This window comes from Pungitius pungitius, chromosome 11 (assembly GCF_949316345.1).
Source record: "Pungitius pungitius chromosome 11, fPunPun2.1, whole genome shotgun sequence".
NCBI classification, from domain to species: domain Eukaryota; kingdom Metazoa; phylum Chordata; class Actinopteri; order Perciformes; family Gasterosteidae; genus Pungitius; species Pungitius pungitius.
The window spans coordinates 10,269,476-10,285,220 of record NC_084910.1 but is presented as its reverse complement, the minus strand read 5'-3'; the positions used below and the strand labels follow the sequence as shown (position 1 = coordinate 10,285,220).

At 41.7% G+C, this 15,745-nt stretch overlaps 1 protein-coding gene across 7 annotated transcripts in view; it reads left to right on the top strand.

Moving 5' to 3' along the window:
- ptprub (protein tyrosine phosphatase receptor type Ub) overlaps positions 1-15,745 on the top strand; it is a 132,564-nt gene that overhangs the window by 91,645 nt on the left and 25,174 nt on the right. For 2 of the 7 annotated variants that reach the window (XM_037453268.2, XM_037453267.2), the window contains exons 13-20: positions 2,459-2,495; positions 5,561-5,699; positions 6,608-6,631; positions 6,939-7,093; positions 7,694-7,881; positions 12,552-12,621; positions 12,711-12,787; positions 14,533-14,550. In XM_037453268.2, the coding sequence (XP_037309165.2) occupies positions 2,459-2,495; positions 5,561-5,699; positions 6,608-6,631; positions 6,939-7,093; positions 7,694-7,881; positions 12,552-12,621; positions 12,711-12,787; positions 14,533-14,550 (708 nt within the window). The remainder of the gene's footprint in view (positions 1-2,458; positions 2,496-5,560; positions 5,700-6,607; positions 6,632-6,938; positions 7,094-7,693; positions 7,882-12,551; positions 12,622-12,710; positions 12,788-14,532; positions 14,551-15,745) is intronic. The other 5 variants (XM_037453271.2, XM_037453270.2, XM_037453274.2 and 2 more) reach the window with 3 other exon arrangements.

Sequence of the window (15,745 nt, the reverse complement as noted above, 5' to 3'; positions counted from 1 at the left end):
CACATATTTGCTTGGATAAAACAATTGCAGATGCGACTTTCTGCATATGGTGTTTGATAAAGTTGTCAGTATTTGCACTCTAAAAACCTTGTCTAAATTTAAATTGTCAGCCTGTGTATAAGGTCACTTAATCATTTATTTTATTATATCAAAAGCAGCGAGGTCTGTTTAAGTGTGGTTTTTTTCTGTATGTATTAGTGTGAAATAACACTGTCTCTAATCTGCTACAGATGGGGATAGTGTGAACAGTATACAGGGCCCATCATTTCTGGCATTCAACCATTCTAATTATCCGGAGAGTGACTGTCAATCTTCTCTTATTGCTTTAATGGTTTCATCTAAACAGGTACTTAAAGTATGTTGAATAGGCTGGAGCTTTGCAGATCACAGCATAGTTATTTATAACATTTACACTTGCCTTTCCCGACTACACACGCACAAGAAAACACAATGTAAATCCCCGGTGTGTACCCCATAGCCCCGCCTCGCGTTTTGGCATTTGTGTTTTGTATTTAAAGCCGCCAGGAACCACCCGCCCCACTGGCGTGACTGACACAGCACAGACAGACGTGTGATGCATTTCCCACAATCTGGAGCTGGCCTCTCGACTCCTCTGCTGAGACCCAAAGATTTAAAGTGCATGTTACAAAAATTTTAGTCTATCCAAATAGACAACAACCTATTTGTTTTTTTTTACCAATACAGCAAATAGAATTAAATGTGCTCTGTCTTCATTTGGCAATGAACGTCATAAATGAAAGTAAGGTTTAAAATGCTGTCTCGGTAAAAGAGGCCAGTTCAGATGAATCAGCCTCTTTTTGATGGATGGTTTTTCCTGTAATTGAGTCGGTCGCCTCAAAAGCTCAGAGTTACATATTTTTTCTAAAGCAATTTGATTCATGATTATGAATCAAACGATGAGGACCAAAATCAGGACCAAATCTGACAGATTTCGGTGCAGCTCTCGACATGGCGACAGCTAAGCATAGCGCCTTGCAGCTACTGGTGCTAACTGCAGTAACAGGCAAACAGCAGCACTGATTGCCTGAGGGGTGAACGGGACGGGGGCTTCTACATTTTCGCACCTACCCGTTGGGTTGTAACCGCAGTCTGTAAGCACAGGGCAGCAGCCATGACCGTGCCAGTGGGGCACTCTCGCATGCACTATAAGGCACGTGAAGCTCAGAGACACTTGGATACCAACACACACGGGGTAAACGATTTCATTCTGTGCACAGGTCTGATTCCCAACTTAGCCTACTGCTTTGTGCCCACTTTCAAAATGTATTGCAAAAAAAAGGTGCGCTAATAAGGACTGAATGAGAAACGTATCATGAATAAACATATAGGTATGCGTGTCTTGCTTTTAAATTTTGACTTGATTAATTATACTTTCGTATGTTAAATAGTCTCAAATAAATGAGTACTTGGAGACAAACAAAAAGAATAGTTATCAAATTAAAAGACAATCTACTGAACTGTAAATGAAGTTGATATTTTTTATCTCACAGTACAGGCCTACAAGTAAATGAGGAATAATAACATTGTCTATTGATAGTTTTCTATGATTCCAGGCATGCAAAAAAAAAGTGTTTGTCTACGACATGGGTCTGTTTTAAAAGATAAAGCCATCATGTTAAAAAAGGCGTCTGTCAGTTGGGAATGTTATTTTCAATTTGAAAAAAAAGCAATTTAAGTTGAGTTGAAGGAAAGGGCTCTTCGCTCTTTTCCGAATTTGCATAATTGCCCCATAATCCCCAAATTAGCATCTGTAAATCTTAATTTGATAATGCATGTCCTCCAAGTGGTGGTGGGATGGAATTGGATTACAGTCTTGGATCTCATTAGTTCTGTCTGACAAAGGTCCTTTTCAGAATACTGAGATGCCATCAGTAAAATTTGAATAAAATGAATTCCTTTTCATAGTTGTGCACTGGACTGATTCCCTCCTCTTAATTATGTTCTTTCCCTTTCAACTCATATTTTCTTCTTCAGCAAAAATATCTGATCTACTTCTCCAACATTTCACCACAATTCAGATTTGAAACATGTTTTAATCTCATGTGATCATCAATAGCAATCTTTACTCTGAGGTGATTCTTATCTGAATATATTTTTCCTGTATAGTTTATATTTTGAATTCATTTCTGGGTAAATTCTGTTTTTCTTCTCTTGAAACTCACTAATGTTTAGTCATTTGAATATGTAATGAGGGCAGAAACAACAGAAAGGGGAGACAAGGTTGTGGTTCCAGATGTTGCCCCCACCTGTTTAATCTCTAACATCAGGCTTTAATGTTTTTGTGTTTTTTAATCCACTGGGGTCATTTTTTCAATGTGATCTAAACGTCTGTGTCTCAGCTCAGTATTTCACACCACCCTCTTTTCTTTGAGAAATTCTCTTCAATGCCAAATGAAAAGCGACACCCTTCCCTATGATGTCTTTCTTTCTCTTTCAGGAATCCAGAATAAACTGCATACGCATAGCTCGCAAAGGTAATTCATGATGAATATTTCTCCTCCCATTAAACCTGTGACCTTAAATGCACTGTCCTGCATCGCTTCAATCTAAGTCATTGTTTTTAGATAAGAAATTAAAAGTGTGCTTTAAACTGCATTCTTTAGTCCAGTCAATAATGCAGTCAATACTCGTCTCCCTCTCTTGAGAACAAAGGTGGGGATCTGGGCCGATTTTCTCTGACTGGTCCTGGTTGTTTATCCGTGGGCCTCTGAGAAAAGGGCGTGAAGCCGGGAGGGATTTGAGGTCGGGCTTTCATCCTGTTTGTTTGGGGGCAGACGCCGGTACATGCTATATCAAAGACCGCCTCTTTGTTCTCATCAGCCGCCCACTGCACGGCTACATCTGAGAGCTTTGACATCAACAAGGTCCAGAAGGGTCCTCCAGATCAAAACCTCCAGATGGAGCTACCTTGACCTATCAGTATGAGAAAGCCTCGCCCTCCCCCCTCTCCTCTGCCACAGCTTTTGGATTCAGGGACTTGAAAAGGGCAAGGAAATTGACTATAAGTTCTAGTGGCAGGAGAGCCCTTCTTGCTGTAGTACACTGTCGGATTATGGTGAATAAAAGTCCTGTATTTATAGTTATCATAGCACCGCAACAGTAAGCAGAGCCTTGCAAGTAAATTGTCTTGGCGTTGTGTCTTTTTTCTGGTGAAGGACTCTTTTTGAGAGTGAAAAATGAAAGAGATCAGGCTCTCCTCAAGCATAAAGCCAAAAGGCAAGGCCAGCCATTTCAGCTCAGCGTCTCACTCCATCTGCCCCACACAGAAACCCGGTTAGGCATTGATTAATTATGCTTTCTCACACCAATGGGCTCTTCAGTGTGCTCGCCTCTTTTCTTTGACACTAAGCAACGAAAGGAGGAAAGAACTGCACAATGGACAGCAATAGAGAGGAAAGATATTACCAATAATATGAAAATAGAAAGACTGGAGGGAGGGAGGAGGAAGAAAAGTAGACAATGGTAAGAAATTACTTAAAAGAGCTCCTGCAATACATCACCAACGTGTACTGTACATGATGAAGTTCTGTAAAAATACAACCTGAAAGGCAAATTGACTGGGAAAAGATTCTCGGGGTGATTTCCAATTTCAGGGTGCGACAGGTCAGAAGATTTTTTTTTTTTTTAGTTGCTGTTTGTGATCTCTGTTATCCCTCTACCATGAACATAGCCCCCGCATCATTGGGTCCTAAGCCGTTATTATCAAGCAGCCCATCAGAAGCAAAGTGGAGGCAAATGATTCTGGCTTGGATAACAAAGCTGGAGATTACATTTCAACTTCTAGGTGACAGTTTAATTAAGGATCCTCTGGCAGGCTCACCACAACAATGGACTTCCATTTCTCCTCTAAGGGCCAATTTCCAGCATTGGGCAGGTGGCAGGTGCATGGATTCATGTGGAAATCTATTTCACGCTCGTGTTTGGATTAATAGAAATTTTCAGGCTAAATGTGGCAAAATCGCTTATCTGTCCAAAATGTCAGAAAACTGAAATAGATTTTTCAACTCATCTACATTTATAGTCGATGTAATGCACCCTTTTATTACGTAGAACGTGTAATTGCAAATCAATCTGCAGCATAAAATAAACAGAAAGTGCTGAGTTTGCGGCTGTTTTTTGAAGGGAGCGTTGGAGACGGGCTGAAATCCACCCTAACTACAGAAAGTTGTCTCTGTGTGACTTAACTATCTCCTACCACGACTGCAAAGTATAATATACCCGTTATATGTGGTGTCTATATGTTTAACGGCACAAAAAGAGACACTTTTGGAACAACATGTAACATAAACCTAGCATTTACATTTAAAAAAAGCAGTTTTAGAAGGAACAGTTCTTTCAAATATTGAGCCGGTGACTCATTTTCTCCATTCAAATATGCCAAACACCCATCATTGAATAGAAAATCCTGCCAAATAATGAAATATTGTTCTACTTTCATCTTTGGTATAGAATTCTAAAGCGCTTTGGAAAGTGAGAACAGCCGGGGGGCTGCAGATAGTCAGGCTAAAACATGGCTCTGTTTTCATTTCCGCTGCCCCAGATCTCATCCTCCCCCCAGCAGGCTGCAAGATAGAGCTCTATCCGCAGGCCTGCTCAGACGTCTTCTACTGCTCTCGAGATGGGTTGTGCTGTTCCAATAGAGTGAGAAGAGCTAGTTTGTTGAAGGCCTGGAGGACAGGCTGACACACACACAAGAGAAACTAGATCATTGGCCCCCTAGAAAGGCCCACTGCTCCTCACCCTTTACAAAGCTTTCTGACAGAGAAGGGAATGACTGTCTATTATGATAACGACCTTCCAAGTAGCCAACAGACACAGGGCCACCTTGAGATTAAACTGTAGGGCTATGTGGAGGACCGGTAAAAATGGTATTTCATTCAGTATTTCTTAGAAGTGGTTGAGCTTATGTATCTTTGTGTAATATCACAGGGTGAAACTCACCAATGGATTGAAGAACATGTGCTGCAACCCATTTTTTGAACGAATGTATTTTAGCAAATTGCTTTAGTCTCCTATTATTTCTAACTTTTGCCGCTCTTATGGAAATAGTAATCTAACGCAATCACTTCATTTTCACACCTCTGTTCGGTTTCTGTATAAATCCTGAACAGCCAAAGTCGCTGGTTTAAAGCTCTCAGAAAACCAAAGTTTTTTATGCAGTCCAATCATTTCGCTTGTCAAAGCATGAACTGTCCCTTTGTATGTCTGGGGATTGCATCCCTGTTGGTTTGGACAGCATGGACAATTACTGTCTGATTGCTTAAGGAATCACTTCTTTGTACGTGTTTCTCTTTCATCTTCTCTAGCCAAGTACCACTGCTATTTGAAATGTAGCTTTGGCTTCAAGACAATCGTTATAATTCAATGGATCTCCTCAATATTTAAGATAAGCAGTTGGAATGCTTTTAGTGAAAAATCTATTTTTTAATCTAATTTGTGAGGCCTTGAAAGCTGTGAATTTACAATCTTTCTGTCTCTGCATCTACATTTTTAACATACTTATCTTCACACTTTTTTTCATCCCTGTTTCTGCTTCTAGCGGCCTGCAAGGATCACCGCAAGGCTCTGGAGGTTACTCAACACTCTGAGGAGATGGGTCTAATTCTCGGGGTGTGCGCGGGAGGTCTGGTGGTCCTCATCCTCCTGCTGGGTGCCGTGATCATCATCATTAAGAAAGGGTAAACGTCTGCTGAATGCTGTGCATGAAAAGCCTCTTTATGCACAATCGCACCACATCCCCCACGCATTGTTTTTACCTTTCATGTTTGGTTTTGGAACAGTTCAGTAATCAGTTTTTATACCTGCTAAACTTTTGAAAAGGCCATGCTTGTTTTGGGAATATACTGGACCAGCAGCCAGAGCTGCATTGTTTTCATCGCCCGTTTCAAACAAACAGCCCTCGTCTGAGTGTGAAGCATCTAATTAAAAGGCGGATGCAGTCCAATTAGCCACTTAATTACACTCACCAAGCAGAGGCCTGACCCTTAAATGAGATGGTAATTGGGTGGGAAAAGGTGTGCTTTTAGAGATTATTAGCCAATGATCCCCCAGGTCTAGAGTAAATCATCCACACCTGCGGCTGTGCTTTAATGTAGCAGCAGCTATAGGCCACTCGAGTTTAAGTTTCAAATGACCTTACTAAAATGAGATTGAATTGAATTCTAAAGAACCTGCCATGCCAATAGGAAGTTACCCGGGGCTCCAGCAATCGTCATTTAATGGCTGACACAGCGTCCAGGCTAATATTGAGAACAGTTGTTTATGAAAGTCTACTCCACACATCGGGCCGGGTACCTCTAAGCCACCGTGAAGTTTGCGCTCAGAGAATTGATTGCTAAATCTGCTGTGACAGGAGGCCATGTGGCCTCATCAATAGAAGGAAAAACACGCGTTTATCTACCTCGCTGCGGTTCGGTCTGTCAGCACCTGCTTTGTCCGTTTGCATGTGTCATAAAGCCGCACGGAACAGAAGGACGGATCTCATCATCACTGCAATCAATGCACTCTGGCCGCAGCTGACATCGCTTTCACCGTGCATCTTTTCTTTCTCTTGATTTCTTTTTTCCTTCTCCCGCGCTCTTGCCAGAAGGGACTACTACTCTTACTATCCGTAAGTGACTCCACCTCTTTGCTCCCCCATTGTTTTTGTGATTCATCCTATACATGCTGGTGCTGTGGCTGTCAATCATAAGTCATAGAGGGAAAACAATAAGGCAGGCAGTTGAAGTATTTTTCTCCCTATCTCTTCACTTCACGACCTTTTTTATTTTTGTTTCCCACGATCTTTTCCTCCGGATTATTTCCTACTAAACATAACATTTCCCTTGTCTCTCTATCGCTTTGTCTCTCTCTCGCTCTATATTACAATCTGTTCTTTATTGCATTCCCCCTCCCTCTTCTTCTTTATCTATGAATAGGAAACCAGTGAACATGAATAAGACACCCATCACCTACCGGCAAGAGAAGAGCAATATGGGCTCCATGGAGCGCAGTTTCACAGACCAGAGCACCCTACAGGAAGATGAAAGAATGGCCCTTTCCTTCATGGATGCTCACACCTGCGGCACACGCAGTAAGACAAATACACGCGTACAGAAACCTATCCGCTTACCACAACGACAAATGCAATTTCAAGCTTGACATACATCGTCCCTCATCTTGTAATCTCGTTGAGGCAACTCATTCACTCCATACATGTCAGAAGTAGAGATGGTTATCAGCCTGTGTGAAAAATATTCTTTGTTACAACCTGCACACAAGCGCAGGAACGTTTTTGATTGAATCAAAAATAAATGACTTCTGATGCTTGTCAGAACTCTCATCTTGATCTCTTGAATCTCAGAGAGCAAACGACAGATGTGTTTACTCTAAAGTTGGTGAAGATCTGCTTACATCAGCACCCCAGACCGAGCTGTTGTCATGTCTACATAAGAGCCGTCACGAGGACATCTTTGCCCTGACAGACCTTATCAAAGTGACACATGTTCCACATTCTGTACTGTATGTGTCCGCATCAGCGTGCAGAATGCCATTATGTGATGTAACACCGGCGTCCCAATGTCGTCCCAAACCAACCAAACCTGTTAAAAAGCTAGTCTTTACACCTCAACCTGTCCCGTACATGAATATCTCCTTTAATGTCGTGCTGAAATTGCTAATTTGCCTTGTTCAGGTGATGCTCGTAGTTCAGTGAACGAGGCCAGCAGCCTGCTGGGAGGCTCCCCGAGGCACCAGTGTGGACGTAAAGGCTCCCCCTACCACACAGGGCAGCTCCACCCCGCCGTCCGAGTGGCTGACCTTCTCCAGCACATTAACCAGATGAAGACTGCCGAGGGCTACGGCTTTAAACAGGAGTATGAGGTGACACTACACGCCTCTCTTACACAGCACAAGACAGTGCAGACAGCTGTTGCTCTTAAACTCTGACGACAAATACATTGCGTTCGTTGCTGTTGTGCCATTGTGCACCAATGTCTGTATTTATTATTCGTACTCTGATGGTGTTCGTAAATGATAAACACAGCCAACCTTATAATTTCAACAGTATGAGCAGAACTGTTCCACTCTTTCCTGACATACAGATTATATATGTATATTAGTATTTTTAATTGCATTCATTATAATATCTATTGAAAATCCATTGTCAATCTAAATCTGTTTGGAAAAAAAACTCCACAAGAGTGGAGCACCTAAGAATAATTGGAAAGGCGCACACGCCATTCATATATATATATATAAATAAATATAAAGCAGCTCTGGCTGCCGTTCTCGAAGAGGCCTCAAGGTCACCGTCTTCATTGAAACTTCCAGTTGATGTATATGAATAATAATAGAGGTTTCGCATTTACTTATCTACTAATGTAATTCAGTATTAAACTAAAAGCCTGCAGTTTATCCACTTTTTCATCCATTTCAACCATTTTAAAACAGCTTAACATGATTACGGTCAAAGCAGAAGGTGTCTTCTTTATTTTAGGTGCATCCATGGCTGAAACACGTCCTGGGGTCTCCTCCCAATCCAGTATGCCAGTGCACCTATAAGCCTGCTAGCTGGGATCTTCTGTATACATCCACAAGAGTGTTCCTCTAAGTGTGGAAGAACAGCACAAGATCAAGTGTGTTGATCCATTGAGGCCAGCTGCCATGTGGGATTAAAAAAAGGCTAGAAGTGAAAGCCTTACTCTCTCATTGAAGTTTAGAGAGCTAGGGAAAATCACTAGTTGGTAATGACTCAGGACTTCCTCAGCAAATTTAGTTGACCTCATTGTTAGATGGTGGATTAACTATCTTGAGAAACAAATCGTTTGTGTAACAGGACGTTAGCATGGAGAGCGTTTGGGCTTGTCTGCGCAGCACAGAAAGTTAGTGAGAGGACTCCTCGGAGACTGATGTCAAGCCCCACACACAGGAAATGGTGATATTCTCTCCTCTTGTCTCCACAACGTCAGGAAGACACGATATCTTGTGAAAAGGTGATTTGCAGTACAGGCACAAAAATGTAAAAGAGAGCTGCAAGCCTTTGCACTCCAACTCAGACCTGTGAGCCGAGCCTCCTCACGCTGTGGATTGGATTCTGGCATGGATACAATGTCACTTGTAACTGAACACACTTTGGGAAATGATCTAATAGATTAGGGTGTGGAGCCTTAAAAGTGAGTTATATGGAAGGATCGGCTGCAATTACTGCATGTTATAACGATGAGCTTAGAGAGTCCCTGCAGGAATGACTCCACTGAGAGTGGTGTGGGAGGCCATCGATCCCCCTCTCACATCACCCAAATCCTTACCACCCACTGAAATTAATTAGTCAGGTTAAAAAGACATCTGGATCACACTTTCCTGGGCATATGAATAAATCATCCTCACCTGGTCCAAAAGAAGCCCTCTGTTATGACGCCAGGCCTGATAATTTTGATCTTCTCTGCTGGTTCTCGGGTGCCCTGTTTTCTGCTAACAGGTAGTTGGATTTGGCAAAGACAGGGAAGGGGATACTGGAGGGCATGAGAAGATACAAAAAGTGACCCCCTTCTAGTAACAATGTCAGTATTTACCTCCCTCTGTTACATATGCTGCAACATTAATCTCTGTTGTAATTTGTGAAGTTAACGGACTCTGATTCTCTGGACGATTCCCTTGACTGTAACAGGATGCCTTTGAGGAATCAACAATTTGGTCAAGTCTGTGCTCGCGCAAATGGTCAAGTGTGTGCTCGCTCCAGCACTCTAAGTTGTTGTAAATCACTAAAGTTTGCTTGGCAGTTAATCCCATGTCATGTTTTTTTTTTCACCAATTCATTGTGGCCATTTAGTCCTGAACTAACCTGTCAGTAGAGACGTGTTTGACATAGTGTTGCTTACACTCCGTCTTACTGGCTCAGTTGCTGCAATATCTAGCTAAATGTTTATGGGCTCATAATGAAAGGATGAGGTTTCTGAATAACTCTTCCCAGTGGAACAACTGACGGGCTGAGAGTTGCCACACACAGCCAATGGCATTCGAGAAGAGAAAAAAAAAGAAAGTTGTCTGTGGTTCATGGGTTTCGCCTGTGGAACTCTGCTTGTAGACTCATTAAAATGTCCCTCACGGGAAAAACACCCTCCTCTCAAAAAATCAATACACACTTCTTTGTTTTGTTTTTCCCCCTTTGCTAGAGTATTTGTTTTGATGGAGTGTCTCTCCATTATGAAGTAAAATGACGGGTTTTGTATCACACTCCCCCGGCAGGTATAGGTTTTATTTCCCCAAAGAGTATACCTACGTTGTGTAAAACCCTTGATCGAGAATTTACAGTGAGTTGTCAAGGGGCTTGTATGTGTTGTAACTAGTGTCACTACAGCCATATTCCGATCACAGAAACGTACAACAGCAGAGCTTTAGTTTAGGACTCAAAACCTTTACGATTCCACTTTGCACCCTGCGGAGGAGGTTAGCGAGGCTGATAGACTCAGTGATTCAAAGTTTAAGTCAAGCTTTAAGCTTATTCATTATATATATATATATATATATATATATATATATATATATGTGTCCCAATTGTATCACATCTCGGTCATCTCTTGATTGGATTTTGACTGGATGTGATGGAATTATCAATCCCATCAACGCTTCTAGCATTTTTAAATTATGTGGCCAAATTTATTACAGGTCAAAAGGTAACATAACAGTTATTGAGTGATCCCGAAAGGGAAATTTTAGATGACAGCTAGTCTATGGTCTTGTTATTATGGGGAAACAAATACTGCACATTACAACAATATATTTGATGTTAAAAACATTTTTCAAAGTGTAATATTTATTTGTTCAAGACTGCATCTCATTTTCCTCATTTCATGTGATCCTCTTACTGTCCTCTTAATCGACCCCCCCCCACTGATTCCTGCCAATGAGAGTTTCTATCACTCCCTGTTTTCATCCCTGTGCTCCTCTCTCCTCCCCAGAGGACTGAGAAGAGGAGTAGTAGGAGCACAGAAAGAGACATCAGCCATCTAGTGTCAAAAATAGAAAGGAGAGAGGTACAGGGAGAGAAGTGATGAAGACAGATTGAGAATGAGGGAAAAGAGAGGACCGCAAATGCGCACGAGGAAAGAGGGGAGGAGGGTGTAATCCCAGGCAGGATTTGGCTGGTTCTTGGCTCTCTGTGGGGAGAACTGCGTTGTAATCCCCTGCTCAGCATGCATACTTGGGCAGAATTCCCCCAGTGGCTGACAACCACGGGGGGTAGACTGGTATGGATGTGTGTGTATGGGAACTGAAGGAGATGCTTGCACACTTCATAAACCTCTTGGTTTCATAAAAAAATAAAAAACTTCTTGGGTGCTGCAAACCAGCATCTTTTGCAATCATCATGATCTTTGGGTTTTGGGCTTTGAATAATGCATAGGGTCAAATATACCATATATGAATAGATCTTTCTTTTAACAACTTAATATTGCCTTATGACATTGTTTGAGAGTAAGCCCCAATGCCTATGTGCACACAGGTTGAAAAGGGAATGAGGAGCTGTGTTGCTGTTTATGAAGTGTTATAATACAGCTGAACAGCAATCCACCAAGCGGGTGCTGCCTTTACTCTAATGACCTATATAGTGTGTCACAAACTGTATACAGAACGATACAGAGCAGGACTCATCAACACTATACGTTTAATCTTAATCATATCTCAATTTGGAAAAAGAGAACGCTATAATTAGCTTGTTGTCTTTTGCATTTGTCTGTTCCTGCACGGCATTGACCATGATAATGAGTCAGTTTTACATTTGGAATTTCTGACAATTGTGAGGTTGATTTCAGAAAAAGATTAGAAAGATTAGACTACAGCATGCTTCTCAAATCCCGCTAGCATCCTGAAATAACTGTTGTTTGCAGATTTGTTACCTATCTCTTGCTAGCTGGTAATGTAACATGAGCTCCAAATACTTGGAGGAGCTTCAGAAGCCTGTTTTAATCTCCCGTTTTAAACCCCAAATTGTGTAAAAGCCGCCTTGTTAAAAGACACTACATATGTCTATCATATATTTCTATTATATGTTAAATGTCTTGGCTTTTGCTTTACTTTTTTTGTCTTTTGTCTCACAGTTTATTGTGACCAAAGCAGCTTGGCTTTCTTGTATGTGAAAACTTACTAAACCTCTTTCTTCCCATGCCTAGTTACGGTTGCTAAACTGCGATTGGATGATCCCTGTTTGGTCAATTTATCCTGCACAGCTTTCATTGTTATACAAATACATTTTGGCATAATTTTGGGGGATTTATTTACCGTATCTATTGATACTTTCATTCCTGGTGTACACACGATTTGAACCCAAAAGGAATTTAGTTAATGAGTTGTTCTTTGCACTGGTGGAACTTTTTTTTACTGTCAAGTATATCAACTGCTGTGTAGTATATGATGTTTCCGGATTTTCCGTGGATCACATAAAAAAGAACAGATATATTGAAACTTTGATTAATGTTCATCTAAGAGATTTTAGAACGGTTGATATAAAAAGGTCCCGTTTCCTCAAATCTGCAAATGTCTCTTTATGTGTGTAGAGCTTCTTTGATGGCTGGGACTGCACAAAGAAGAAGGACAAAACCAAAGGGAGGCATGACACGTTGGGATGTAAGTCAGCAGAACCAGCTCAAATTCTGTATTCAAATGAACAGAAATCCTTACTTTGTATTTTGCTCTTTTATGCTCTTTTGTCTCAGATGACCGCCACAGAGTGAAGCTCCACCCTCTCCTGGGAGACCCCAACTCGGACTACATCAACGCCAACTACATTGATGTGAGTCTAATCCTGTTTTTCTGACTGTTTGACACGGGATACAAAAAGTCAGCCTCTGCTGAGTCTCTTATCTCTCACACCCTGCAAAGCCACAGTCCATCTCTATCATTCCTGTAAGCTCACCAGTCTGCTGGCCCACTTTCACCTGGAAGCTTTCATCCAATCAAACATCCTTCCTAGTGATTTTTTTGCCAGCTGCTATGATTGTCAATTGCTTCACCGAATCCCTGACCCAGACTAACCCTGCTTTTGGTTTTATTAAAAACAAAGTGCAATGAATGCATTTAATGCCTCACAGAGGAGATGACCCTTTCTGTAAGATGCCACAAAATCCCCCTAAATTAAATAGTGATTGATGTTATTCAATCTCCGGATTGGCTTGGCGGAGTTTATCCTGTGCACTGTTCACCTTAACTGTCACAACACATGCAGTGCCCCGATAGCATTGTCCCTGATTGTATGACTAACATGTACAGTGTATGTTGCTAAGTTGTCTCAATCGGTCTCATTCATACGTGTTCTCATTCATAAAACTATGGGAGGTCGTGTTTATTCAGAAAGCAGAAGCACTAGGAAAAAGAAATACAACTTTCCTACTAAATATACTTTGTATTTAAGTTCCGCTGTGATTTTGTTGTGATAGTCCTCAGATGTTGTGTTGGGAAATATACTAATATAATTTGATTTCTTTACCTCACAAGAGTTCAATTGAGAACATTACTGGCTGCGTAAGTTGATGATTGTGGACTCCTGCTTTAGTCCAAATTATTTCATATAAAAGGCTTGACACTGCAGGGCTTTTTCCTCTCTGTTATTTCTCTGTAGAGTGTGGCCAGTGGTGGTGAGATGCTTTTAGAGTTCATTACAATGAGAGGGCATTAAAAAGCTGGCCTGCTGTTTGGATTCTACTTATTGCGAGGGTCTCAATCATCATTTAGGTTACAAAGGTCTAGGCATTCGAGCGAAAAAAAACATGCAGCAGCCACTACAGCGTCAGCGTCAGTCCCTGACCAGGCTGACCCAGCGAGCTGGATTATAACTATTAACCAAAGAAAAGAACATTTTTGACAACCTAGGTTAAACGGAAATGTTTTTCCTTCCATAGTGAAATATTTTTCCGCTTTTAAAACAATGGTGACAAAGTGCAAGTTCTCCGTCTTCTCTTTCTCTGTCACTTAATGCCAGAGTATTTGCCCGGCCGTGGTGTGTGTTTGCCTGAAGAGGAGCAGAAGTTTGCATATGTTTGAAAGCTCCCTGTGCCTTTTGCAAATGAAGAGCCGTTCAGTGCCTCACGGCTTCCAGTGATTTACATGTTGGCGGCTTCTACAGAGAAACAAAGTTGTGCTGACAGGTGTACCATGGACACAATCCAAAACTCTTACACACACACACACACACACACACACACAAAGACAAACAGTCTCAAACTGGTAGCATCCTATCTTTGTTCCACAGTGAAGGCCAATTTTCACCATCTTACGGTTTAGTACCACGATTTATTTTTCTTCGTCTAGATTGTATTATTACACTGGTTTACCAGTAGGCAAAAGGGGCACGGCAAACCATATTTTAAGAATAAGTCGCGCAAAAGAATGAGAACACACACACACACACACACACACTCTCTCTCTTCCCACCTGTCTGTAACCATAACTCCTTCTTCGAAAAGCTTCTTTCATTAACACTAGCCTATATGTCTTCTTTTTCTACTCCCGTCCCCACTTCCTCGACCTTGGACCCTGTAGATTCGGATTAACAGGGAAGTAAGTACTTCACTGCTCGTTCTTCTGCCTTCCATTGCTCTACTTTCCCTCTTCTCCCAGTTTCTCTTTACACTTCCCTCCTCTCTTACCGCTATCTTCTTTCCACAAATGCTCAAAGATATGACATTGTGCTTCAGGTTTGTGCACATTTGAGCCACTACCCCCCCCCCTAAAAAGCCCTTGTAGCCCTTTCATTGTAAATGAACGCAGGGAGATGTGTCTTACGGAGGAAGTGGCCTCTTTAGTTGTAGTAGTTTTAGTTGCTATGGCGATGGTCTAATTGGAGGAGTGGTAGCATTGCTGATAGTGTTTGGCTGGGGCCAGATGAATTGTGGATAGCAGGCCTCACAGCACTGGTCATCCATTTCCATTTTCAAACATGTCCCTGTTTACATGACCGGATGAAATTCTGTTCAGTGACCCACCAGCAACGTGGACAGTCTCGACATATTAGAAAGATGCTCTCCGCTAAAAGATGGAACCTGTTATGAACACGGACTGCCCCATCATGCTGATTAGATGACAGCCGGTGGGCCCAGGAGTTTATTCAGATTAATTCTGACCTGCCTTCTCAATTCCACAGAGGCATGTAATGAAATTTGGGCAATTACCCTTCCGGCTGTTCGAAATGACAACAATCTATGAACCCAAACATTGTTGTGGTTTTCTAGGTGATGTTCCATAGGGTTGTGTCGTAGCGTTGTGTGTCTCCTCCCCTTTGAAGCGGTAGAGCGGTAGCCCTTATGTCCAGTACTCGCTATCAACGGTGCGTTGAAAGTGTTCATGCTTCAAAAGGCCTCAGGGGGTCTTTGCCATGTTTATTCTCCTCAAGGCTTTCGAGGTGACGTCTCAATATTCATGAATTTCCACCCCATACTCATCGCGTGAAAACGTCTGTCATCGATATCAAAGGCCGTCACATTCTTTGATATGAAGGACCTTCACTGCACATTTTCCCTGAATAAAATGTTTCTGTTTGTGATATCATGCCTTTATGTGAAACTTGTGTATGATATTCTTCCACTCATTTGAGAAGAATTCCTGGGGGGGGAAAAAAATGTGGGTGTGGTTGAATTCATCATCCCAGATACAGTACATGTCCCATCTTCAATGAAAATGGATTTGTTTTCATGGGACTGTGCTCTGAGAGAGAGTTTGATTAACAAACCAGACGCCTGAAATTGAAAAATGTGCG